At 39.6% G+C, this 26,831-nt stretch overlaps 2 protein-coding genes across 3 annotated transcripts; one reads left to right on the forward strand and one right to left on the reverse strand.

The window, feature by feature from the left end:
- The first annotated feature begins 411 nt into the window (after window positions 1-411).
- SLC24A5 (solute carrier family 24 member 5) lies at window positions 412-8,825 on the forward strand. Its single transcript, XM_064721753.1, has 9 exons — window positions 412-505; window positions 740-919; window positions 2,204-2,287; window positions 2,377-2,480; window positions 2,797-2,897; window positions 3,654-3,937; window positions 4,887-5,093; window positions 7,852-7,953; window positions 8,503-8,825. The coding sequence occupies exons 1-9, from the start codon at window positions 412-414 to the stop codon at window positions 8,823-8,825; spliced, it is 1,479 nt and encodes a 492-aa protein (XP_064577823.1).
- On the reverse strand, window positions 2,561-26,458 carry MYEF2 (myelin expression factor 2). Of its 2 annotated transcripts, XM_064721755.1 has the most exons (17): window positions 26,163-26,458; window positions 21,527-21,756; window positions 20,267-20,319; window positions 18,989-18,996; window positions 18,784-18,877; window positions 17,730-17,921; window positions 16,912-17,065; window positions 16,453-16,502; window positions 16,303-16,366; window positions 16,067-16,168; window positions 15,869-15,919; window positions 15,726-15,794; window positions 15,349-15,447; window positions 13,018-13,089; window positions 11,590-11,792; window positions 11,428-11,479; window positions 2,561-9,717 (listed from the first exon to the last, which is right to left on the reverse strand). In XM_064721755.1, exons 1-17 carry the CDS (start codon window positions 26,363-26,365, stop codon window positions 9,554-9,556), a joined length of 1,860 nt encoding a protein of 619 aa, XP_064577825.1. In that variant the 5' UTR covers window positions 26,366-26,458; the 3' UTR covers window positions 2,561-9,553. The 2 variants fall into 2 exon arrangements, with proteins under 2 accessions (XP_064577825.1, XP_064577826.1); XM_064721756.1 differs by lacking the exon at window positions 13,018-13,089.
- Between the last annotated feature and the right edge of the window lie 373 nt (window positions 26,459-26,831).

The following is a 26,831-nucleotide window of genomic DNA, read 5'->3' on the forward strand; positions in this document are numbered from 1 at the left end:
ATTACACAGCACCTGGGTATCGCGGTCAGCACCTTGCACCAAGGCCGAACCTTCGCTCTCCCCAAACACGAGGCAGGACGGGGCTAGGGCCGGAGCGCGGCTCCCTGTGGGACGCGGGTCAGAGGCGCTGCCCGCGAACCCCGAGCCCCTCGCTGCCGGCGGCGAGCAGCGGAGCGCTGAGCGGGGCGGCGGGACCCTGCGGGATGGGGCGAGCCTCTGAGGGGCGGTAGAATTTGGGGAGGCGGTGGGATCTGGGCAGGCGGCAGTGGGACCCCTGCGGGATGGGGCGAGCCTCTGAGGGGCGGGGGGGGGGGCGCGGCCCCATGTGACGCTGGCGCCCGGGCCGCCGCTCGCGCTGTTGCCGCTCGCGCTGGAGCCGCTCGCGCCCTCGCCGCGCGCGCAGTCCGGGCGATGCGGGCGGGCGCGCGGCGGCGCGCGGCGCTGATGGTGCTGGCGGCGCTCGCGGCCTGGGGCGCGCGGGCCCAGGGCCCCGGGGACCCCGCGGGTACGGCGGGACCGGCAGGGACCGGGAGGGCACCGGGACACCGGGAGGGCACCGCGCTCCGCTCGAGCGCTGCACAGCCCGTCCCGCAGGCGCTCTGCCCCGCCGCAGGTGTGCGGCGCTCTGGCGGCATCGCTGCAGCGCTCCTTGCTGTGCTCGAATCCGCAGACGTCCCGGGGCCTGAGGAATGGGAAGGTGCCATACACGATGTGTAACACTTTTGCGCTCAATTTTCAGAGAACGGGACGCGTTGCATCCTCTCGTCTTCATCGGAGTTTCCTGAAGGATTTTTCACACCGCAGGAGAGGAAGGATGGAGGAATCGTTATCTACTTCATAATTATACTGTACATGTTTCTGGCCGTGTCTATTGTGTGCGATGATTACTTCCTACCTTCCCTAGAGATCATCAGTGAATGTAAGTGACATCCTGACTGTTTTCCTGAAAAACTGAGAAGCTTGGCATAAAACTTTCTCATTTAAAAAGCTTTAGAGTGCTCTGAAAGAAAACTGAACAAGTTTCACTTTCCATGCACAGATGTGTCCATAGACTATTTAATTTGATACACAGGATCAATATTTTATTGAAAAAAACCTAGTGATTACAGTGCACATGTATTCATTTAATATTTGCTTTCTTTCTGCCTGGAGGAAAATCTTAAGATTCCTCAGTATTAACTAAACTGACAATTTCCATTTCAGTTGCACAGTACTATGTCCAGGTAACTACTAGTAAAAGAAAAAAAATTAGGAGGGATGGTGATTGGTGAAACCAAAACTCTTTCTAGGGTTTGTTTTTCTTTAAAAGTAGTGATGAGCTACTGCTAACATATTAAAGGTATGACACAGGAGGGACAGGAATTCTATGGTTACCACGGTTCTAAGAAATCTAATCAACCTGCAACAATTCCCCAGGCTCCAGCAGACCACTGAAGAGATGGTCTTGGCAGGGAGTTGAGATTTTCGCTGCCAAGAATTAATAAAATTCTCTAGGGAAACTCATCCCTGAACTGGAAAACCTCCTCCAAATCTGAACACTTACAGCAAATGTAAGCTTCTACACTGCCATAAGAGCTGGTGTTTTGTTTATTGGCAATAAATTAGCATTTGTCAGACTTTTGCCATGGTCAGCCATACATCCCTGTACTTGGTGTGCAGGACTTGATCCACAGAGTGAGTTACATTCCAGAAAGTCAATTTGCCAGAACAAAAATCTCATTTCTCTTAAGCAACACACAGGCTCTTACGCTGTCCATACAAAATGAAAATTTGATTTTAAGATCACAGCAGTGGTTTGAATTTAACTAATGTTTCTGGTATGTGAAGACACAGTAGTACAGATTTCCCTGGAAGATGGATAGAATTGATATGGATCATACAGCAATATCACACTACAGTCCATGGAATTTCCCCATAATTATTACCAATAGGAAACAAGGTTTAATCCTGCATACAAATGCTGATTTTACAAGATTTAAACTAATTTCTGTAATGAAGTTAGAAATAAACTAGCCCAATAGATCAGGCTAATTTTCAGTATATTACTTTATGACTCTCATATAAATGTATTGACTGTATGAAAATAAACTTTAATCTACTAAACTGTTGTAGCAGCAGCTAACATTATGTACTGGTGAGAGCAAAGGGTACAGGCTACTCAGCATCAGTTTTGTTAAAGCAATTCCTTTTGTTCTGTCCTCAGGCCTTGGCCTCTCACAGGATGTAGCTGGAGCCACTTTCATGGCTGCTGGAAGCTCTGCTCCAGAGCTTGTCACTGCTTTTCTAGGTAAGAGATGTGTTTTATAACTCCTTATAACTTGGAGCTCTTTTCCTTGCATGCCAAACTGAAACATACCAGAGTCATTTTCCTTACAGGAGTTTTTGTGACAAAGGGAGACATCGGCGTCAGCACCATCCTTGGATCAGCAATATATAATCTTCTTGGTATTTCTGCAGCTTGTGGGCTGTTTTCCAGTGTGGTATGTATAACTTTGATAGTTCTGCTCCTAAGGGCAAAAGAGTTATCCTTTCTCATTTGCCAACAAAAGCCAAGAGAGACTTACTATGACAACTGCCAAGTTTATTATTTAGTAGCAAAACCAGCATGTAATCAGTTTTAAGATAACTTGCTATGAAAGTTTTTAAAAACACTAACTTGTTGAATATCATACTTAAGTCATTCCTAAGAATCTTTAATTTTTACATAATATAGAAACAACATATTGATGCAGCATTTACAGCACTTAGTGAAAGTATTACAGAGAGGTTTAAGAAAAGTACATGACTGATCTGCAGGTTTCCAGGCTGTCCTGTTGGCCACTGTTCAGAGACTGCCTGGCATATACCATCAGTGCAGCAGCCGTCCTTGCCATGATATCTGACAGCAGAATTTACTGGTAAGAGCACAAGTAGTGTTGAATTCCTGTTGACTGGAGATTTGTGAGACAGTGTTTTGAAAAACAAATGAAAATCCCCAAGCCCCAAACTTCAAGTAGCCTGAACTGCCGTTCACTAACAGAAATAAACATCCTGTAGGCTTTAAAAAAAAAGTCACAATGCTTGTAAAGATTATTACCTAAACATTCAAACTCTGCATATTTGAAGTTTGACCTGCATAGGTTTGTCTGTACAGACTTCACAATTTCTATCACAACTGTTCTGACATGGCAATTAGTGTTCAGCATTTACTCCTTTTAAGCCTTTCCTTTCATACCAGCATTGTTCAGAAAAACTTTTGTGTGCCAAAGGAGATCATGAGTTTCTGATGTTTTAACTCTTCCATCAACACTGAAACTCCTGTTACCTCAACAAGACAGTCAGGTCCAGCAATAAGTCTCTTGAAGTTTATAATTTAAGCATCACATGAAGACTCAATTTTGCAAATATCAGGAAAATGTTCAATCAGTAAGATCCCCTGAAAAAACATGCAGCTATACAATACACAAACAAGATTCTGCAGAGGAGGGGAGTTAATTAAACTGCTGAAAGACATGGGGACACTCACAAACTTCCATGACATTAGCCATACAATTGCAAATAGATGCTTTTGTGTGTTCTCCTTCTGCTACTCATGCAAATCTTTTCTGTCTTCTTATGCCAACAACTAGGTTCTTTTATACTACATGTTATATAAAACTTGTTTTTCATTCTAGGTATGAAAGTGCATCCCTATTATTGATATATGGGTGTTATATTCTGGTACTATGTTTTGACATTAAAATCAACCAATACCTCATGAAAAAGTTCAGTCCCTGCTGCACGTGTTTTACAAAAGCCATGGAAGAGAGCACGGAGCAGCAGCCACTGGTTGGATGGAGGGACGAGAGTGGACCTCTCATTCGCCAACAGTCAAGGACAGACAGCGGCATTTTTCAAGATGAGCTGGACTACTCTCAACTTTCCACAAGCTTACACGGGCTCGATGAAATCTCTGAAGGTACAGGTTTGTTACAGCTGTCTCTAGCACCCTGCATGCCTGTCTGCATCAATTCTCATCAACAGCAGATTCTCAGACAGTATTACGATTTTGCTCACAAAAGAACTCCAGCATAGTATTTAAGCAAATCATTATTCTAACGTGGAATATAACACTGAGCAAAATCAGAGTGATGGTTTTTATATGAAGTCAGTTGCTAGAGGAATGCAAGGATAGTTGCTCATTTGTGTAGTAGTAGAACTTCTGTCTTTGTTGTATTTGAAACTTCCCAGCAACATTGCCTGTAAAATGCACTATCAGCTGAAAGCCACACAGGTACTGTAGTAATAGATACTCTTTCCATATGACAGTGGCAGGTTGGTAGCCCAAAATATGCATAATATCAAAAGTAAAGGGATAGCTGTGATGTGGCCACAGGTCATGTTTCCACTCAGGCAAAAAAGAGCAGTTGGTACTTACTCTTGGTAAATGCTATGGGCAAACCCTTATAAAGAAATTCATTTTTCATCCACCTTAGTTCACCCCTGGTGATGTAATATAAAACATTTTAATCATAGAATATTAGGCTGGAAAGAGATCTCAAGGATCATCTGGTCCAACCTTTCCTGGCAAAAGCATGATCCCAGATGGGCCAGCACCTGTTCAGCTGAATCTTAGAAATGTCCAACACTGGGGAATCACAACTTCCTGGGGAGATTATTTTATTGGTTATTATTCTCATTGTGAAACAATGTTTTTCTTGTGTGCAAGCAGAATCTCCCCAGAAGTAAATTGATTTCAGAACTTTGTCCAGACAGATGTAGGTACTGGGTAATACTACAGCTGAAACTTGAGGAAGAAGTATTTTTCACCTTTTTTCAGTATTCTCACAAGTAGAGGACAGTAACATACTGTACGCTATGAATTCAAACTTAATGCCACAATTTAAAAGTTGCTTTTTCCTCAACAGATCATCCAAATGTCTTTACCATGCCTGAAGCAGATATGAAGAGAATTTTGTGGGTGTTATCCCTTCCTATTATCACACTACTCTATTTAACTATACCAGATTGCAGAAGACAGTTTTGGAGGAACTGGTTCATGGTGACATTTTTAATTTCAGCAGCATGGATTTCTGCAATAACTTATGTTCTTGTATGGATGGTAACAATAGCAGGTAGGTACCTAAAGTGGTGTTGCTATACCAGTCAAGAATCACGGGAAAAGTTGTGTGGTTTCCCTGTGAGGTTTCCCTTTAAAAGTCAATTTAGCAACTCAGACTGTGCTGTAAAAAAACACAAGAAAAACAAGAGAAACTTATGTTTGACTGCTTAGTTTGCCACCCTCTTCTATCCACTGATGGAACACTTTTATAGAGTTTAGCTGCTTCACACTGCTTACCATCACATGAAGGAGAACTTGATGTAGCTACAAAAAACCCTATCTATTTTTAAAAACAGTTTCACTAAACTGCTTCATTAAGCAAAGCAATTAGACACACAGCAATAAACTTGTCATGCTGAAGGCTGACAAACATGAAATCCCCCAAGACTGGAATTAGAGGTCAAAGTTTTTTGAAAAAATCCATAATTTCTATACCTGTGTTTTTCACAAATGTTACAGTAAGAGATTTGGCATTAAATTCACTGCCAAAAAACCTCTCAAATGTGTTTATAAACATATTTGGAGTGTGTATATGTGGACCTCTTACAAATCTGCATCATAAAGTGGGTCAGTAAAAGGATTGCATTTAAGTGAGAGAAGGGGTATGGACTTATATGTAAAAACCTTCTCCTAAAAGTACTTTGAGGTATTAAAGGTCTCCTCATTTCATTGTTTCTCCAGTCAGCTTGAAAGACATCCAGTTTTTATATTTAAGAACAAGCAGAAAATGAAACTGAAACTCTACAGAATGTTTCAAAGCTTGCCATTTTCACATTATAGCTCACTAATCCTATTCAATCTTTCTACTACTTCAGACATGAATAACTCCTTGTTCAGTGCAGAAGCAGACCTACACAGTCAGTAAACCTTTGAGAAATTATTAGTAGATCACTGGATATTACACCCACCATGTTAACTCCTTGGTTAAATAATTTTCCACTTGTACCCAAAGAGCAAGGGTTCACTGTCTGGATGCTAAAAGCCTTTGAAACAGGATTCAAGTCAACATTATTGCTGTTCTACAAGACAAAGCATTAATTAAAATGAAAGTAGGTATGGTGGAGATTGAGAGAGTGTATTAGTTCACTTTCCAGAGTCATCACAGGTAGTACTGGGGTCTTTGGCCCACTACTTCCAGGTAAATTATATTCTATTTACATGTTAAAACACTACAAGTTAAACACACAATATATTCAAGTCCAGGCTCTCATGAAGGTTGAGAACTCAAAGGTTCTACCATTGCATAATCAGTCTATCAGAATGTCACAAAAGTATCATAGCTGGGCACTAAACTGGGATGGTCAAGAACAAACCTAATTTAGTACATCTTTCTGTTGCTGGCAAAGAAAATTCGACTACTTATAGCAACACATTGCTACTAATACACAAAATTAACAAAAGCCTAGAAAAATAAGACTTTTCTGTCTTAATGGTCAGTTGCTAGAAAATAAACCACTACACATTAAATAGAAGATAAATCTATCTAATAAAATAAAAAAAAACTAACTTCTCCTGAGTTTATATTCTGTCTTATAACCTTCAGAGGGCTAGAAACTAATGTTGGGTACATAAGGCTGGTTCATTCGTATTTCACCTTGGTTTGAACCATTATTTTCCAGCCTGGATGATTTATAAAAGCTGATTTGTTGGTCCCTCACCCTACAAATCTATTAGAAGTGATGGAAGGATAAAAAGAATACTAATTCTGCAACAGGATCATGTTAGTACCCCTCAAATCAACAAACATTTTCAAATATAAATTTACTGGGCTGCTCTAGACTAAGCTGGTAAGTAATAGACAAGCATTGCTGACCTAGCTTAGTGTACTGCCTCTTATTTAAATAAAACTGCTCTTATTAAATATGTCAAAATATTTCATGTAAGAACTCAGATTTCAACACTAAAAAATATTAAGATACTTTTTAGTGAACCAAAATGTTTAAGAAAAATTAATTACTTTGTAGCTTGACTAGAGGTATCAAATACTGATGCACCTGAATGGTACAACTGCTGAAACAGTTTTGAAGAATCCCTGTATTTTAAGTCAGAAATTAATATGATTAAAAGACATTTGGGGCTGAGAAAAATAGAGATTAGGGAAAAATACGCTGCTCTTCTAATAACAGTTTAAAACTTTTCTTTAAATTTAAATGAGTATTTCCCTAAAGGAACTCACACTTCTAAGGGGTTACTTGTACTTACAAGTCTTATAAAAATTCCGCACTCTGATTCTTCCAAATCACTTTCTAATTGGAATGAAATAGTAAAGGCATGTAGTTGAGACAGTATTCTCACAATATCTTAATGACAGTCCTCCCCAAGGTAATTCATGTGCTTATTCCCCTCCCCCTGAGGGGATTAAAAAGAATGATTATAAGAGTTATTGCTTCATGAGACTTTTGAACACTAACAAGGAGATGCCCAAAACTGTAAGAGACTATAGTATTTTCTAGAAGTTGAGGGAAAAAAAAAGGAATAGTAATTTGTTAGATATTTAAACTTTTACTTTATCTGCAAGAAAAAAATCTTAATTGCTACTGTCTTGACCACTGCAGACTTGAAGAACAAGGAAAGGATATTTGTTGTTACTCTTTGTTTGAACTGCTTTGTGGTTCTGTCACATCACATGTAGTTACATTAGCTGATACATTCCATATGGAATTACTGTATGATTGATTCTTTCTCCAGCAAACAAAGTCCAAACCATTTTCAGTGGATGAGCCCTAACTTAAACCACACTTGCATTTTCTACCCTTATTTCTCAACTGCAGGTGAAACGCTGGGAATCCCAGAGTCAGTCATGGGTCTCACCCTGCTGGCAGCAGGAACCAGTGTACCAGATACAGTTGCAAGTGTGCTGGTGGCTCGGAAAGGTAAAGATGTTCGTATTTAGGCTCATGCCAATGGATGTGTTTAAAAAGGTACTACAAAAAGAAAGAATTCTAGTCAACATTTCGATAAATTCAAGGAGTAACCTCAAAATCCAAGCTTCAGATTCTAGAGCTTAAGTTTACTGAAAATAAATAAATAGCTTACCTGAAAAAGCTGTGGCTCAGACATTTAAAAACTTCTCATAGTATCTCAGAGAAGTATTCTAGATTGGTTTATTTGTTGTTGATTACATATTACAGTTTTACTGCAGAACACAACTGTAGGTCTCAGTATTTTAAGCATAAATGGATTTTATAATAGCCTGTCTAGCTTAATTTTAAGTGCAGCTGTGCAGATGCTGGTGATTTAGGGAGACTTTTATGGTTGTGGTACCCATGTTCTGTAGAATCTGTGACTATAGTTCTTCCAATGCAAAATCTGAAAAGGGTGCTCTGTGAGAAACTGAGGGCTGGGAGTCTGTTCCTCCAAAACAGTTTGGCAATTTCATGCAATACAATTAAGCCAATTTATCTGTATTTCTTCTTTTACAGGAAATGGAGATATGGCTATGTCTAACATCGTAGGATCCAATGTATTTGATATGCTCTGTTTGGGAATACCCTGGTTTATAAAAACTGCCTTCATAAATACATCAGGACCCATAGAAGTGAACAGCAGTGGTCTGACATACACAGCCATTTCCCTTATCTGTTCTGTTGGTTTCATTTTTCTGGCAGTTCACCTGAATGGCTGGAAAATAGATAAAAAATTGGGGACAATTTGTCTTGTCCTATACTTAGTATTTACTGTATTATCAATTTTATATGAACTTGGCATCATAGGAAACAATCCTACAAGGGTCTGTGGTAACTAGTTTTAATCAGTGATTATGCTGATGAAAAAAATAAAAGCAGGAAAAAAAAAAACGGTTTCTTCATTTAGTCAAAATAAAATTTAAAAAAACAACTCCAAACTCCCATTGGGCTCTAAATCTTATATACAGAACTAAGTCATATCATTAAAGTAATATTAAGTAGAACAAAAACATCACAGCCTAACTGGAGCCCTTTCTTTTAGAGTCAAGAATTACAGTATGACTACAACGCACATATAAAACCAAAATTCTGAAAAAGACATCTACTTCTTACATTACAATGTTGATACACACGTTTGGCGGGGAAAAAAAAAGATCAGAAAACACTAAATAAATCCCACTATGCAATCTGGAGATTAACAGAGAAAATGGCTTATTTTATTAAAAACAGTATAACCATTCATTTAAACTGAATGACTAGAGACACTTGGCCTAATTTTCCAAAGACACTGAGCATCCAAAGCATCCCCTGCTTTTATAGGGACCTGCAGGTGCTCAGTGCCTCTAAAAAAAACAACAAAAATCAGGCGAATTGTCTTTAAAAACCAAACATAGTAAGATTCAGTTAACAAGTATCACAGTATATTAAACACTATACTGTTAAAGGCTGGTGGGATTTAAAAGTTCCTTTTTACAGCTTTTGTAAGCATACAATGTTACTAAAAATGACTTACTAAGACAGAGAAGCTAAACAGACATAGGAATGTTCCTGAACACACAGTTTTAAATTATGCATTGCGATCCAAGCGGACATCAATTTCTCTGCCACTGATTTTTATGCCGTTCATTATCCTACAGGCCTTTTCAGCAGATTCTGGTGAGTCAAATCTGACTGTTCCACAGCCCTTTGATTTTCCATTCTCCATTTTTATTTCTGCAAACATTACATGACCTGAATAAATAAGTTAAACAGCAGTTATTTCAAGTCCTCAGTGTACTAACAACTTAACTCAGAAGTAATAAAAGAAAAAACTTAAGCATAATCTAGGGGAACATATGAAACTGGCACTTTCAGACTGACGGTACACTCACTCATTCAGGCAAGGTGACATGAAACAAAACAGCAGCAAAGAATCCAAATCCAGATCTGCTATCTCAAATCTTTCCTGAAGTGTGCCTGTATTTGACCTCAAGTTTGAAACAAAGTGCCCTGTAAGACTCAGGGAAAGGTTTGTGTTTCATACTGACAAAAGTGTGAGTATTGAACTGTAGCTTAATCCAGTCCACTCTGTTCATGACAAAAACATACCAAAGCAATAGTCACAACCAAGCAATTTTGCTAAGAAGCTGCAGAGCAAAATTAAAGCAATAACAATGAAGTTACCAGGCAGGGAGTGGTGGAAAAGTAGCATGCACGATCCAACTCCTGCTGAGCTTCCTTGAGGTTGGACACTCAACTCACAAGGAAATATTTTTATAAAGATGTACCTCTGAGAATGTTCAGTTCCCTGGAGTTAATGAGCTTTTGGTTATAGTATGTTGTAGCACACCCCTCGTGAGCCCCTGAACATCACTAGGAAGAAAAAACTTTTCCCTGAAATACAAAGCCTTTTATTTTTAAATATCATGTAAGACTGTCCTTTCAGTCTTGAAAGAAATGGTACACTGGGAAACAGTCTCTGTATTTCTTTATGATACTGACATGAACACAATCTGTTGCTTATAATTCTTTAAAGCAACTGAACATACTTACTACATCTATTAGCTGACAGAGATACTGAAAAAAAAGTTCTGAACTATCTGAAAGTTGCCCAGGAGGTTAAAACTTAGAAAAAAAGGAAAGAACCTGTTGTGCTATATCCTCCATCTACAAAGAAAACATCAACACCTTGTAATTTTTCATAATTGAACTGCAAGGTCTAATTTATAGCAATATCTCTAAACAGCTGTATGATGACTGCCTTAGGCATCAGCAGTATGTTTTAGATTATTTATCTTTTCAGTCTATCCAAAATAAGAAGTCATCCAGTAATTCAGTTAAAGCTCTCCGTTCTGAAAACGTGTTTTCAAAACATGTATTTTGACACTCAAGCTTTATTTTTCACTTATTTCTGTGAAAAGACCAACTTTTCTGAATTAGATAAAACCAAATATTGAATATTTGTAGCAAACTTTTATTTTTTAAGATAAAGGAGAACATACAGCCTGCAAATACTCTAATCAGGATCACTCATATGTATAAAACCTGTAATGCTATTCTGGCAAAATTACTAACTCTGATTTGATGCAGCACCATTTCTAAAGTAATGCATGACCTGGACAGATCCAGGCTCCTGCACATATTTAACTCATAGGAAACACTACATTATATACTTCTACTGGCCAGGGAATACGTCAAAAAAAGAAAAAAAATCAAAGCGTAATTTTATTAAAGGAACAGGTTAAAGTTCATAGCAAGTGAGCACTCAGAGCCAACACAGCACATACTGTACCTTGGTCTTGTGTTCTGTCATGCCTAAAGATTATTTATATAACTCAAGAAAGCTGGGTGAAACAAGGAAAATTAAGCTAGCCAGACAACAGTCTTCCTGTTATTATCTAATAAACACCACATAACACCTGAAGTCCATAGAGATGAACAGGGTAAGGTTCATATACATACCACATTGACTGAATTTCTCCTTTAGCTTCTGCCAGGTCAAGTCAAAAGGAAGCTAAAATAAAAAGGTATTATTGGTAACAAAATATTACAATGAGAATAAGAGCATGTAATCAAACATACCCACAAAATAAGCTTGTGGTTCCTATATATTTCATTGCTTACATTTCTCACAAATATCTGGTTGCCTTTGGAGCCCAATCTCTCTCTCATGCCACCTCCCATCGGGCCAGGCCCAAATCCTCGATCCATGTCCATGTTCCTGTCCAGGCCTCCACCCATGGCGGGTCCCATCCGATCAAAACCGGAGCCCATCCGATCCATTCCCATTCCTCCAGCCATATTGTTCATACCACCCATGCCACCACCTACACAGAGAGAGATGGAGGATAAAATAAAATCTCCTTTTAGCAATAAACACACAAGTATTTGGGATAAAGTTCTTGTGTCAGGAGAAGAATAACTTTATTAAAAGTGCTGTAATATAAACCGTAACTTTTATACATGCACAGTACATCAAGGAGCACAGCCAGTATTTTAAGACAAAGTATTATACAAGATCTAGAGTGTCAGCTCTAAAATAGTAAAACCAAACTGCATCAGGCTATAAGTCATACCATCTAATGTAGCAAAATGTTGAACACAAGAATTCAAAGTCTGTCTTGTTTAATTAAAAAAAAAAAAAATTATATCTTTTACCAAAAAGATCAAATAAATAATTGTGGCAATACTTAGATACAGGTAATTGGACCAGATATACAACTGTTTATTTGGCTTCCTTCATTTTTCCTTCATTAAGCTTAACTTAATGCAGATGTGCCCACACCTAACTGCAAAATCTTCTAGAGAAGGCTTTTTTTTGGCCAACAACAGAAGTTACTGCAAGTACTGCAAAGAGCATGAACTTTCCTATGTGTCACAGTTTAAACCCCAATAAAAGTACAACCACGGAATAAAATGTATTAATTCATTTATATAAGCAACTAAGAGCAATAGCATTCAAATACTACAATATTTCTGGATTAATAATTAAAAATTAATGTACAGTAAAACTATCAAGAACATTCATGAGGGACCCTGTCTTTAAGCCTTATGCCTTCTAAGATCGGCACTAGCAAGATTTTAGTTTCTCATCTGCTCTAGACTGAGGAACTCAGAGTGTTGCTGCAACACAAACTCAGTATTGGAGCTTTGCACAAAATTAAACTGGGGGATAATCTGAAATTCAAGGCTGATTTTTTATTTCAATGATGACATTACTGAGGTTCAGCTTTCATGAACTTTACTCAAATAACTCTGCCTGTCTCTTTTTCTGAAACACAAGTTTATTTTAATCACTTCTCCCTCCAAACTACAAGTTGAAACCATTCCAAATCTAAGATTTAGGGAAAGACTCTATTAGCTAGTTTTCCTGTGAACTTTTACATAAACATAAGAGCTTTGAAAACTGTTAGACTTGTCACATGCAACAGAGTTCCACTTCCCTCAACAGCAAGACACTACACTACACCAAGTTCCTCTGACACAAGTAGGTGTACATGGCATTGTTACATTGCCTATGCATTTAGGTTCTATTGAAACAAGTTAACCTACTCATTCCAGATCTTACTGGGCCCATGCTAGGTGCTCCCATTCCTCCTGCAAAAACACCAATCATTGCACCACCTAAACAGAGAAAAATAATGAAGTGACATACACTGAAACCAGCAGTTAGTGCAGAAACAAAGCACACGCTAATGAAGTGCACTGTTCTCAGTGTCACCTGGCAATATTCTTCTATAAGGACACTTGTGCGTGTGCCTTTACCATACAAACTACATAGGAACACCTTGTAAGTAAAGTTAGTTTCTCCTTTTCTACTACAGGATTTAAGCTACTCTGATTTTTTTCTAGCTTTTCTCCCCTCTGACAGCCTGCCAGCAGCACAAACGTGGTAAAACTAAATGGGCCATTTCCCACATTGGGAAAAACAACTTCAAAATTCAAGGCTGCATCTTATATGAACTTGATAGTATAAAAAGCCAACAATTCTGTTGCAAATCAAACATCCTCAATTCCATTCTGATACTACAGCTCAATCAAAGACACCTTCCTTGATTTCAAGGTTACTAAAACCAAATGCCTTCACAGTATTTTTTTCTAAGATACCATTAACCTAAATACTGCAACAGGAGTACATCAGGGCCTTCCCTGATCAACACAGTATCTATTAGAAGTCCCTACAATTTCCTTCCATTATTTAAGGTGAAGCTGGGAATCTCTAATCTGGGTTCTCAGGACACTATTCAAATGGGCAGATCACTGATAGTTTGTAAACTGAAGCGTGCTGGATCTACTGAATGAAAGACACCCCCATCAGTTTCTCACAATGGCCATGTTCATAAATTTTTAAACCAACGTGTTACCTGAAGACTCAGAAGCCTTCTGCTTGCAGAAACATTTATAACTTGAGTGGCCTTGCATTTTCACTCAGGGAACAGATGTTTATGCAAGTAGCCAGAGTGAAAGCATACACTTGATTTCGAAGACATTCATTCCAAGGCATTAAGACTAGCTTAAAGGACAAGCTTATTATGTTCTTACCACTTCTACATAATTATCAGCATTGAAAACAAGCACACAACGGTTACCCTTTTCCATGACTTGCCTCAACTAATCCAATTTTTAAAAAAAAAACAACTTTTATACCAGATGAACCTTATGCTCTTAGCAGTTCTTCTCTTTCAAGGTGGTGAATTAAGGGAATGGAAAAGTACAAGAAACACGGAAGAGGAAGAAGAGCTGTCTCCTATGATGCATTTTGTGTTCAGTTTCAGGCCTTTTACAAGAAGAAACACACAGAGGTGCTGGAGTGTGTCCAGAAAAGGGCAACACAGCTGCTCAAGGCTCTGGAGCACAAGCCTTGTGAAGAATGGCTGAGGGAGCTGGGGTGCTCAGCCTGGAGAGGAAGAGACTCGGGGAGGACCTTTCTGCTCTCTGTAACTATCTAACAGGAGGCTGCAGAGACATGGGGTCACTGTCTTCTACCAAGTAACAAGCAATAGCACAAGAGGAAACAGCCTCAAGTTAAACAAGGGAGGTTCAGATGGGATATTAGAAAAAATGCTTCAAAGGAAGAGTTGTCAATCATAGGAACAGGCTGACCAACAAAGTGGCGGCGTCACCATCCCTGAAGGGATTTAAAAGACGTGTACTCGTGGCTCTTGGTGACCTGGTTTAGTGGTTAACCCAACCTCGGCAGTGTTGGGTTAAAGGCTGGACTCGGTGATCTTCTCCAACCTAAGGGATTCTGTGATTCATCCAGGTAACAGCAGACTAACAAAGGGCAAGAAGGCTCTGCTGTTGAGCTCTTCCACACCTCTGAAGATGGAAGAGTAACTCATCCGAGGGAAGCCCACTGCCAACAAGACATCATCTATAAACAAAATAATCCCGGCGCAGTTACAGAAGAGGCCAATAAATACCACTCTGAGCTACAGAAGCTCAGAATGCAGGACAAAAACTGAGGGCACCAAAATCCAACACTCCTGTCCAATGCTACCTGATCTGCAGTAGAAACAGTACTATACCCACCATGCATTTGCAAACAGGCTCATGGAAGGTACAAAGGCTGTACATGGACACCGTGTTCAGCATTATCAGAAGCATGTATTTCAACACCCCACAGATTTAATACCCCACAAAATATACAGCATGAAGATAAATGCTTTCCTCAAACAGCTATTCCATTTATATTTTACAGAGGGAAAAAAACCCTCCACATCTGAACCCTTGTCTTAAGTGGTGACTGTAATGAATATTCAGATTCCATCCTTACAGCAGTGACTGGGGGAGAAGAAACAGAAGATGACCAAATGAAACCAGGTCTCCTTCTAGCAAAATTCTTCCAATACTATGTTACAGAAAATTTAACAGTTACCATACCCATCCTTCCAAAAGACTCTCCAAAACCACGGTTCAATGCCATGTCACCACGACCAAATTCTCTTTCCATGTTTGCTCCCATTCCACCACGGAACATTTCTGGAAAGAACAAAGCAAAAATCTGGAATATTCTGTTATTCACACCTGAGCTGATGCTCCTACAATACTTCTTTCACAGCCACTTGTTTAAATAGAAGTGAGTCTAATGCACAAGTCAGAGGCACCTATTACACACTCAACTCCCCTGCCAGTTCCCAGGCCTCCACTCATACAACTACTTCCCTTGAACTGATCTATATTACCCACCCCTAAATGGAGAGATTTTAATAAAAAAATATCAGCAAACTAGTAGGTGTACAGGAACGGTGTTCAACTACCTCCCATTCGGTTGACTCCAAACCCTCCCATGTTGGGCATTCCTTCCATCCCACGAAATCCAGGAAGTCCTGCAAAATAAGGAAAAGTGTTTTCTATATAGTATTAAAGAAATATTTAATGCAAAAAACTTCATTGCACGTACCGCCTCCCATTCTACTCATTCCACCAAATCCTGGGCCGTCTATTCCCATACCTTTAAACCAAAAAGATAAACAACACTTAGTACACCCTAATGGATTTTTTAAAAGTCAGAGTTTCTGTGTTGCACAAATGGCAACTTTAAACTTTAAAATCTTTAAACAAGCTCCATATAACTTAAAAATGAAGAATCTGGATTTACCTCCCGGACCCATGCTCCCCATTCCACCACCCATGCTCAGCTGTGTTGCACTGATGGGCTGTCCACCTGGTCCAAGTCCCATACCAATGCCACCAAGACCACCTCAAAAACAAAAAAAAAGTATGATCAGAAGAGAGACCTTCCTCTGCATCACAGAGACCACAGTAAGCAAAAGTGTGAAAACACAGATCACCATATACTAAGTGCAAGGGGTAGAAAACAGAGCAGGCACTCACGAGGTAATTGAGAGCTTTTGCTGTCCACAACACGGAAGTCTTCATGAGGAACTGATTTGTCATCCTGACAAAAAACAAGCATGGAATGCTGTGATCCTTTCAATGTTTTGGCAGAGACATATAAAGTAGAATGAAATGAAAGCAACTTACCATTTTTACATGCATGGGTCTATCAAACAGGAATTGTCCATTGAACATAGCTGAAGAAATGCAAGTCAAGGAGTCTTAAGAAGGCAACTGAACTGTTTCTGAAGAATCAATGTAATAACTTATTATATTTCTGTACAATTGCTCTGAGTCTTATCTTTCCCTACTGTAGCTTAAGAAACCCAATTCAATGGCCAGAAGATGCAACACAAGCTGTTAGGTACACTGAAGTTAATTTCACAATCGTCACACTGCCGGGTATTTTAATTTTGTTCAACATCATGAGGAAGTTTTAGAATTTATTAGTAAATTCAGGCATTACAAATGCAATCTGGACAGTATTACACTCTAGTCCCTGTATCATAGCTACAAAGCAAATAGGCATCATTTGTAAAACTGCGCTGCCAGAACCATTAAAGACTAATCAATATATGATCAATTGTTTTCCAAAGCCAAGGATACATATTGCTTGAACAGCTTCAATTGCTTGTTCAAAGGTAACTGTCCCCATTCCTCGACTCTTGCCATCTTTATCTTCTTTGATGTCTGCACGCTTCACAGTTCCAGCAATGCTGAATACCTCCTTCAGTTTCTTCCAGCCAACTTTGAAGTCAAGCTTAAACACAGAAATACATCAGTGATGTCAGTGCACATCTCTGTTTTGCTATTACATTTGGAAGAGATTTTCTGCATTGCTGTTAACTCTTCATTGACAAAATGGTTGAAAATTGTAAATAGTTGAGATTTTGCAATACACGCACTGTGTCAAAGTCCAAAAAATCACCATTTGAACACGTATGTACAATATGTACATGTATTTTACTTGAATTAACATACTACCATTGGGTTGGTTCTTGAGAAGAGCAGCTGTAATTCCACAAGACCTCATATAAATACATAGTCTTTTGTGCTAATAAAGAACTTGAACCATTGCATTTTTTGGAACTTGATTGTGTTAGTCTAAAGTAACTAGCAAGTAAACTTAGGTAAGCTGACATATATATTGAATAAAAAACAAATGCAATTGTAAATAGTGAAAAGATGTATAAAATAGTTTTGAATCAACAGATGACTGCAATCATTAGAAGTGCATGTCAGTCTCAAGAGTTTAATGTATCTTTCCATGTCCAAAATCTGAATACATACCCAACACTTTCAATTCAATACACTAACTGTGAACTCTTTCCAACCTCCTCTTAATATTAAATCTGAACTACACAGGTGTAAGATGTCTTACAAAGATCAAACAATAAAGTTATAAAATACAGTTTTAAGCTTACATTGGCAACAAAAATCGTGGATCCAAGCCTGCCTGCTTGCAAATTACTGATAACCTCAGGAGGAATGTTTGGATTATTGAGAATAGAAGGTGGTAAATTCATCATTCCAGGTGCTGCATCAGGTCCATGTGCTCCTGGAAACTGCCCTCCTCCCCGCTGCAGTGCCCTACGAGCATGCTCCCCTTCAGGATCCTGAAACGTGGACACAAACAAAGCCACTTAACCATCAACAACCAGACTGGCAACAAACAAAATGGTACTATTTGAAACTCTGCATAAACCCATCAAAATTATCAACTAATAAATACACTTGTCCATGTCAGAGGGATCATGAACTGAATTAGCATGGAGCCCTAATTCCCTCACCTCTAGAGGTGGGTCCTTTCAGATGAGGGTTGAGGCATATTGGCAAAGCACTTGTTGAGGAAGCGTGCACTGCCACTTCACATGCTGTACCTAGCCTATGGACAAGTAGAAAAGATTTCAAGCTAAAGGACTGTCAGTCTAGCACTTTCTCCAAGAATTGAATTCATTTAAGTAGGTGGTGGTTTTGTATCATTTATTAATACCATTATTAAAACTGTAACAGGACAGGAAGAACTGCATCAGATACCATCATATTACAGCACTACAATAGAAATGTTGACATTATTTCACTTTCCAGACAGCACAACTTCTCTATTTCCAGCCCCACTTTTGCACATATGTAGTGGTCTAATAATTAGCTCATTCTGTGTCATATTTTGAAGCAGGGACACAATGTAAACATAGATTACCTAGGTTGGAAAAACCCTAAGGTAAGAATATGAAGTAAAGCTGTTTTAACAGAAAACAGCATTAGATTATTTTGAGTTTAGGACATGCTTTTTGTCAGTTTACTCAGCATAGTATCCAACCTTCTGCAAGCCAACAGGCAGTTCAGCTCATCAATAAAAATTCACAAAAAAATGAAACTGGAAATTGCACATCTAAGACTCTCAAAACCCTATATGGTCATCTCAGTAGCTTTAGTATCTTCACCATTTCCAATTCAAAACAGCAGCAATAAACATACCTCTTTAATATTCAGGGGTCTTCCACTAAGATCATATTTGTTCATAGTGTCTAATGCCTTCTTAACAAATTCTTCATCTTTAAATTCAACCACACTTAGAAAGAGATCAAAACATTTAGAGTATTAAAATAAAGTTGAACATGCCAAATCTAATAGAATGTTTGGATAGCAGTGTGCTTCTACACACATAAAAAAAGAAACTTACCCACAACCCTATATCCACGAGATTTGTCATCATATGTAAAGAGAAAACAAGCAAGAAAAAAAAGAAGTCAGTTAGCACATATGACAGAACAATGAAGCTTCCAGTTAAAGATCCCAGCTCACTGTTAAGTAGCTATACAAGTTATTTTCAGCTTCAAAATGCATAATATATGCTCTTTAGTGGTAGCCAATCTGAATTTCTCCTACTTTCTCAGCATACATACCATCCAAATGCAAGAGAATACATTGTCTCTTATGCTCTTTGAGTCAAACCAGAATTGGAAAAATGCCACACAGATCCATGTAAGGACAACTGGGAAGAGGAGGTGGGAGGGAAAGGGTGGAAAGAAAATAACCCCAAAACAACCAAAAACCAATCAAGACACTCATCACGTCATTAAAAGTTGTCCACTAACCACAAAATTAAAATCTACCTACATCAAGTACACCACTACAATGAAAAAGCAGTCTGCATACCTCTTCAGTACTACAACATAATTGAACAATTACAAGAAAATAACCTTATTGACTGCACCAGCATCCTTCTAATCAAGCAAAGAGTTGAGGATTTCTTAAAGCATAGCAAAGCTGACAGCATGTTTTAGTTTTAACAAGTATTAAAGAAAGTAATTTACAACAACTGATCCAACCTCAGTTAAAACTCAAACCTGCATTTCTCATGTTCTTCACTGCAGGTTTGGAGCTGCTATTGGCCAAACTTTTGACTATTATTAAGAAGACAAAGGAACTTTAACAAACTTCACTATTAGTGCCTCATTGCTGGCACTCTGTTGGCTACCAACCATCTCCATTCATTTAGTTTTAAGAAAGTAAATACATTAAGCCAGTGTTTAAAAGTACCGATCCTGCAAAGCTGTGAAATCAGGCACTTCACCCAGTATATTCTTAGCTAACATTTTATACTTATTGGCTCCAAGAAGAGCATACTACACTAACAAAATTTAAATAGAATGATTGGTTTATTGAACATCCTTTATATGAAACAGATTTGTACCAAGACAAAGGTGTTGGCTAAAAAGAAGGATTAAGTAAAAGCCATTTGTTAACATTTACAGAAGTACTTTGTCCCTTACAACCAACTAGTGGGAGTTGCATGAAGGTGTCAGACTACTTCTAATAGAGAATCCTCAAGGCTACCTTAATGAAAATCAGTGTAAAAATGAAACTTACTTTCCAATAACTGGTACAGGTATTATACAAAAATAAAACTGCTGAGGAACTTTTAAACCTCTAGCAGATTGTTGCCCACGGCACTTACCCTTGATTTTCCTTCAGCATCCTTAAACAGCTCCACGTATGTAACCTCACCAACTACATAAGACATACAAAGGGAAAATACCAAGAGACAATGCATTTAAACACCAGTATCTTTCTTTACTGTGCCCCTGTGCACAAGTCTACAGAGAATCACCTATTATTCACCAACAATCAAAACCAGACCAACCATACCTCCTGTCAATGGCTATATAATTTAGCTATTTTCAGAAATATGCAGCAGCCACATTCTCAAAACTAAAAACAAACAACTATATTTAACCTAATTCATACTAGAGATCATATTTTGGCCAGTATGATATAGTTGGTGAACAAATTCAGATATACACAGTCCCTTAACCTAACAAATGAAACGTCAACGTTCACTGAAAAGTGTTACATTTATCATCCTACTCAACACCTGTTTTAAGGTGACTTTCTACCTGAATATCTTCAATCAAAAGTTTGCCTTCAATAATAACCAAATTTACACATCAAATATTTCACAGCAAGCGACTCACTTTCTAAAGTAGGAAGTTTAAGTAAATAAACCAATCAAATAGTCACGTCACCTTACAACAGATAAGCCAGCAGTTACAGAAGGGGGCTCTGGCATTTTTCACAGCCTAAAAGCCAAGTGTGCTTTGCATTACTTTTGAAGAATCAATTTTTCAAGGAAAACACAGAACTAACTTTTTACAAAAGCCATATGTTATTATTATTTTACCCCAAATTTAAAATAAAATTTTTGGGGTAGTCAGGTTTCTCTATCAGAACTGCAACAATAGGAACAAGCTTTTAATACAAAGCTCCAGACAAACAGTCATGGCAGTAGTGACAATGCAGACCAAGTTAATGCCACAGCCAGATTCCACCAAAGAAATACAAAACAACTTTTGAAAGACATCCCTTATTATTCAGGTTAACACACTTCATGTGTTGCTTAAATACAAAAGCCCTCAGAGAAAAAAAAAATCTACAAGATCTACAACTAGACAAAACACAATCTCTTTGAGAACTCATGAGGTCATGCATATACTCTCTACTATCACACCAGAATGGCAGAAGATTGTGAGCACTTCATTTACCCAGCCTACCCTGCAATGCAATTGTCTCGGATGAAAGAGGGGGAAGGGAGATAGATGTACCAAGTACAGCCCAAAACAAAAAAACTCAAATCAAATCTGTGTGGCTCAAAGGACACATGGGTTGCATTTAAGCCCCACTGGTTTCTGTGTGAAGTGTATTACAAGGAGTAAGTTACCTTTCTCTCTCATCAGGTCTTTAATAGCTTGCCATTTCATGTCATACGGGATGTTGCTAATAAAAACCCGATTGCGGTTAACGGCCTTCTTGTCTGCAGAGCCTGCATTCTTCTCCTTTGCATAGGGGTGGAATCTATTCTTGTTTCCAAGAGAAGGGATTGCCTTTGCTTTTGCAACAAACTTTTCTTTCACAGGTGCTTTCCCTTCTTTTGCTGTCTCATCATTATCCCTACATTAAAAAACAAAAATCCAAACAAAAACACTGTTAGTCTTGTGTTGGACCATTAGACTATCCCAGTTCCTACTTATATAACTGAGTATTTCCTATGCTATAGGAATTCCCAGGATGTCAAATGCAGCTTTTCAAATTAGGAAAAATAAATTCATGCTATCAGAGTAATTCCAAAACACACTGATTTATCAGGAACAAAAAAACATTCCAATGCTAAGTAAAGAACGTACATCTTACTAATTAACTTTCATTCCATTTCACAGAATCATAGAATCCTAGAATGGTTTGAGTTGGAAGGGACCTTAAAGATCATGGGCAGGGACACCTTGCACTAGATCACCTTACTCAGGGCTCCATCCAACTTTTACCACTTGCAGGGTTGGAGCATCCTCAACTCTGGGCAACCTGTGCCAGCACATCCTGTCTGTCAAGACTCAGAAAGATGGAACTGTGAAACTACTACAAAGTAGTAGTACTACCAAGAAAGAGTGAAAAATGACCTAAAATACCCATGCCTTGGTGCTTTGGTAATTTTCACACCTCACTTGGACAAGTTACAGGATATTCACCACAGAAGGGTGGGAGTAGAAACAGTTTAAGCTTGAGAGTTGAAACAGCTCAAGATGCTTAATTCAATGGAATTCAATATATCAAAATCAACTCCAAGAGGTTTTATATCAAATTATGTTTTATCTACCCCATAAATGACTTTTATTCACAATTTGTGTCAGACTACTGTTAGAAATTAAAATCCAGCTAAGAACAACAAATGTTTTTTCAGTTTCACTGTTTAACACTACTAGAATTTTAGAACTTGTTAAATGCATAGGAAACAGCTGTATTAAGCCATGCTATGAATCTAAGACTAATTAAGTAACTAGGTATTATCCATTAAAACAACAAAGCAGACACCTCCTCGGTCTTTCAAAACTTCACCAATAGCACTGAAATCTTCCTTTTAAAATATTTTTATATTTTAGATGAAAATTGGCTGCTTTTCCTTTACAGCAGTCCAAATCTCAACTTCAGTAAGACCATACATTTTCAACAGAATTAGAAGAAGTATCTGTAACTCTTCAGCATTCCTGATATTGTTATTATCACAAGGTCATTTAGCATGCCAACAGAGGCTCAAGGAGCCTGAATTGTTACTTTTAAAAAAGAGAACTGCTGAACTGAAAGAATCCACTGAATAAAGCCACACAAATGTGATCCACTAAACAGATGCTACTTAGAATCTTTAACTACACATCAGTGTCTATTTAAAGAGAAATTTTAAAAGTACTTTTATAGAAGCATGTATTTTAAAAAGCCAGAATTAGCATCTTGATTTAGAACAATTAGAAGGAGATGTCCTACAGGACTGACAGAAGTGAATGGTTGTGAACCCTCCTTTTAAATTACATCACTATCTTTACTATATTTCTCACATCTCAGAAGGCTTAGTTTTTATCTCATTGAGACACTTTGGAAGGTTTCAGGCATTTCAGTTTTACAACCACAACATATGGCAAAAGCAGTGATTTTGATTAACTGACAAGTTTTCAGCTCTCTGCACAGTTAACAAAACAGTGAGTAAGTGGCAGTCCTGCACTCAAAAGCACATGCAAGGAGCTCCTACTGAAGCCTGGGCATTTTTCAGGGAGGAGTACATTCAAATACATCCATATTTCTCCCCTGACTTTTTCCCCAATTTTGAAATAGTCACATGGTATTAACTTCACAGTCCTTGTGTTTATATGTGGATTAAGAGTGGATTAGCAACTGGGAAATGCATGGATACTCCCCTGGGGCAAGTATTTGTAAAATTTAAAACATCTCAAGTCAACAACATGTTATCTGGTTCAAGCTTTCTCCAAGTCCTGCTGCATCATCCCTCCTCCACACCATTCTGTGTGACAACACAATTCTTGTGTGGCTGTGCAGTGAAGTGAAATGAAGGGAACAATGCAGCAACTGGAGGGATGCAGGGGAGGAGGCAAAGAGCAGAGTATCAGTTCCTTCCAACCCAACCCCACCTGCAAATGCAAAACTCCTGCCCAACCAGACTCCCAGTAAAAACCTGAGTTCTTCCTTAAGTTTTAGGATTAGAGCAATGGATTCTCTTCAGCCTTTTAAGCTCTTTCCTACTTAAAGGATTATGAAACAGCCCCTTGGTGCTCAGTGCAGTGCACAGGATGAGACAGGTCTCCAAACAGGGAATCCAGAGGCTCTGCAAGACCTGGCTGTACAAATCAGTAGAGAGCACAGAAGATACAAGCCTGGCATAAACTCCCAAATCTGGGAAACAAAGCCCCTGCACTTGGTCTGGGAATCACAGCCAGGCTGCTGAAAACAGAGGATTAATTAAAGAAACAATCCTTCTTGCAAAACTCATCTGCCAAAACCAACACAGGCCAGGCTGGAGGCAGAAATCCTTTCACAACTCCTACCTTCCTCCTTGAATATTAACAATAATTTCAATCATAAATACATTCAAAGCAATGTCATATTACTCACCTACAGATCACAGAAAAGACAGACTCAGAAATTCTAAACTGACATTTACATGGGGGGAAAACAGTAATTTCTAATCTTTATTTTCTGTATGAGCTACAAATTTCATACATTAAATTAATATTTATATATCACAGACCACCACTATTCTTAGGACTGGAAAAAAGATGTCTACAAGTAGTTCTCAAAAAAAGTGCATATGCTCATTGATTTGAAAGACCATTATACCTTTTGAAAAAAAAAAAAGCTTTTGAACTTTCCATGAAGTTTTGAAGACAAAAGACAAGCTTTCCGTATGCCAGACTAGAAGCCTATAAATAATAAGCACAAGATACATCAACATGAAAGCCCTAAAACTTGATTTTTTAAAAAAAACTTCTACTCCTCCTCACAAGTGTCCATAATAAGATAAGCAGACAGAAATGGAAGAAGTTCTCAACATGTGATTTCAAAGCACATGGATCACTTTAGCTTTGCTGTGCTGAATGGTTCCACTGCCCAATACAAAAAACTCAGGGAAGTGTGCAAAACGAGTCAGGATTCCTCTCCAGTTTAATGAATGCTAAGCAAACCAGGTTAATAAAATCATTCTTTTAAGTAACACATTTCACCCACAGACTGACAGTTTAATCCTTTGTAAACCCGTTTGCGGGAAGATTAGAAATAAGAATAAGATTTGAATCTCTGTTAACAAGAGCCTGCCATTACTTTCAAACTTCAAGTTGTGACTTCTACCGGGCAGAATGACTGGGATTCTTCATTTGCTTGTGAGGTTTTGGAGGCAAAAGAAGATACTGTTGACAGGAGGGATACAGAGAAAATATATCATTTCAACAGCAGCAACCCTAAAAGGCAATAAAATTAATATGCCTAAAAAGGACAAAAAGGGTGACAATCATCCTGTGAAATTCAATTCTAATCTGTGCAGTTTGGAAGCTGAGGGCCAGACTAGGGAAAAAGAAAACAAATCCACAAATTCCATTTTACAGTGAAGTGGAATTTATAGCTTGTAAACTAAACTAAATTTTACAGGGAGTCAAGTAAAGGCATGAAGTACATATTTATTCCTCCAGCTTTATATAGAAGATGATCCCATATGCATTTTTTTAAACACAACAATATCAGAGCAGGGCTGCTTAGAACATGTCAAAACTTCACAGACGCCAGCAGCTTTGATGTACTGTAACAGTAAGTCTACTGTAAATGTATTTTCCCTCCAAGATCTGAATGAGATTGGAAGAGATATTGAAATTCCAACGATCTGAGGCCAAAATCCAGCTCATGTAAAGAATGACAACCTTCCAAGCCTGACATCAGGAACAACCACGCACACAAAGTTATTCACGGTATTGTTCCAGAGAGCCGGTATTTCCAGCTCCCTTATTCTAAGTTCCTTTTAGCCATACTATACATGGCACAATTTTACATACTCTGTGTATGAAAATGTTACCGTTTCCAAGAAAACTTCATGTATGCATGTGCGGGGTTTGTTTTTAGAAAGTAAATTACTATAGGGCTGTCCTACCACTCTCACGTAAACAAAGACTACTTCAACGGCTTTAAATAAAATCGTTTCGGCAAGAAGTGGAAACGTAACCGGCGCCAGCAGCGATGCGGAACACTCCCGGACGGGTATCCCGTGGGAACGGGCCCGCCAGGTACCAGAGCCGGGGCTCGGAGCCCAGCCCAGCCCTGCGGGGCGGCCTCGCACGCCCAGCCCTCAGCGGCGCTGCCCCACAGCCGCCCCCTGCCCCGTGCCCCGGCCGCGGCCTCCCCGAGGGCCCCCCAGGCCCCGGCCCCGGCCCCGCGGAGGAGGAGCCACGGGGGCGGGGGGGGTCCGGCCGCCTCCTCCCGCCGCCCCCCGGCCGCGCTGCCCCCGCCGCCCTCCTGGCCCTGCTCTCACACACATTTTGACGCCATTTGCGCTGCCCGCGCCGCTACCGGCTGCCGCGGCCGCCGCCGCCGCCTCCTCATCCTGCGGCGGCTGTTGCGGTGTCTGTTGTTGCGGTGCCGGCTGCTGCTGCTGCTGCGGCGGCGGCTGTGGCGCCTGGCCGGCCGCCTCCTCGGCTCGGCGCGGCGCGGCCGCCTCCGCCCTGTCGCTCTCCGCCATGTCGTGCCGGGCCGCGGCCCAGCGACCGCCGGTTTGAAACGGGCCCCGAACGCCTCGGCCTCGCCGCCCCGCGCCGCGCGAAGTCTCGCGAGAGCGCCGCTCGCGGCCGGGGGAGGGCACGCGCGCCGAGGCTTTGTGCGTTGCCATGGCGACGCGGGGTCGGGCATGGCCGGCCCTGCCCCTCACAACAGCCGCCTTCAGTGAGGCGCTGAAACACACAATACAGAAACAGCTCGGTGGGGAAAGACCCCGAGATCTTCAAGTGCACCCTTTAATACAGCACTGCTAAGTACGCCACTAAGCCAAGTCCCCAGGTGGGGGATCCTTCCTGCAATTGTGACTCCACCACTTCCCCGTTCAGCCTGTGCCAGTGATGGACAACCCATTCCGTGAAGAAATTTTTCTTAATATCTTAATATCCCTCTGGTGCAAGTTCACGCCATTTTCTATCACTTGTTTCATGGAA

This window comes from Zonotrichia leucophrys, chromosome 10 (genome assembly GCF_028769735.1).
Source record: "Zonotrichia leucophrys gambelii isolate GWCS_2022_RI chromosome 10, RI_Zleu_2.0, whole genome shotgun sequence".
NCBI lineage: Eukaryota > Metazoa > Chordata > Aves > Passeriformes > Passerellidae > Zonotrichia > Zonotrichia leucophrys.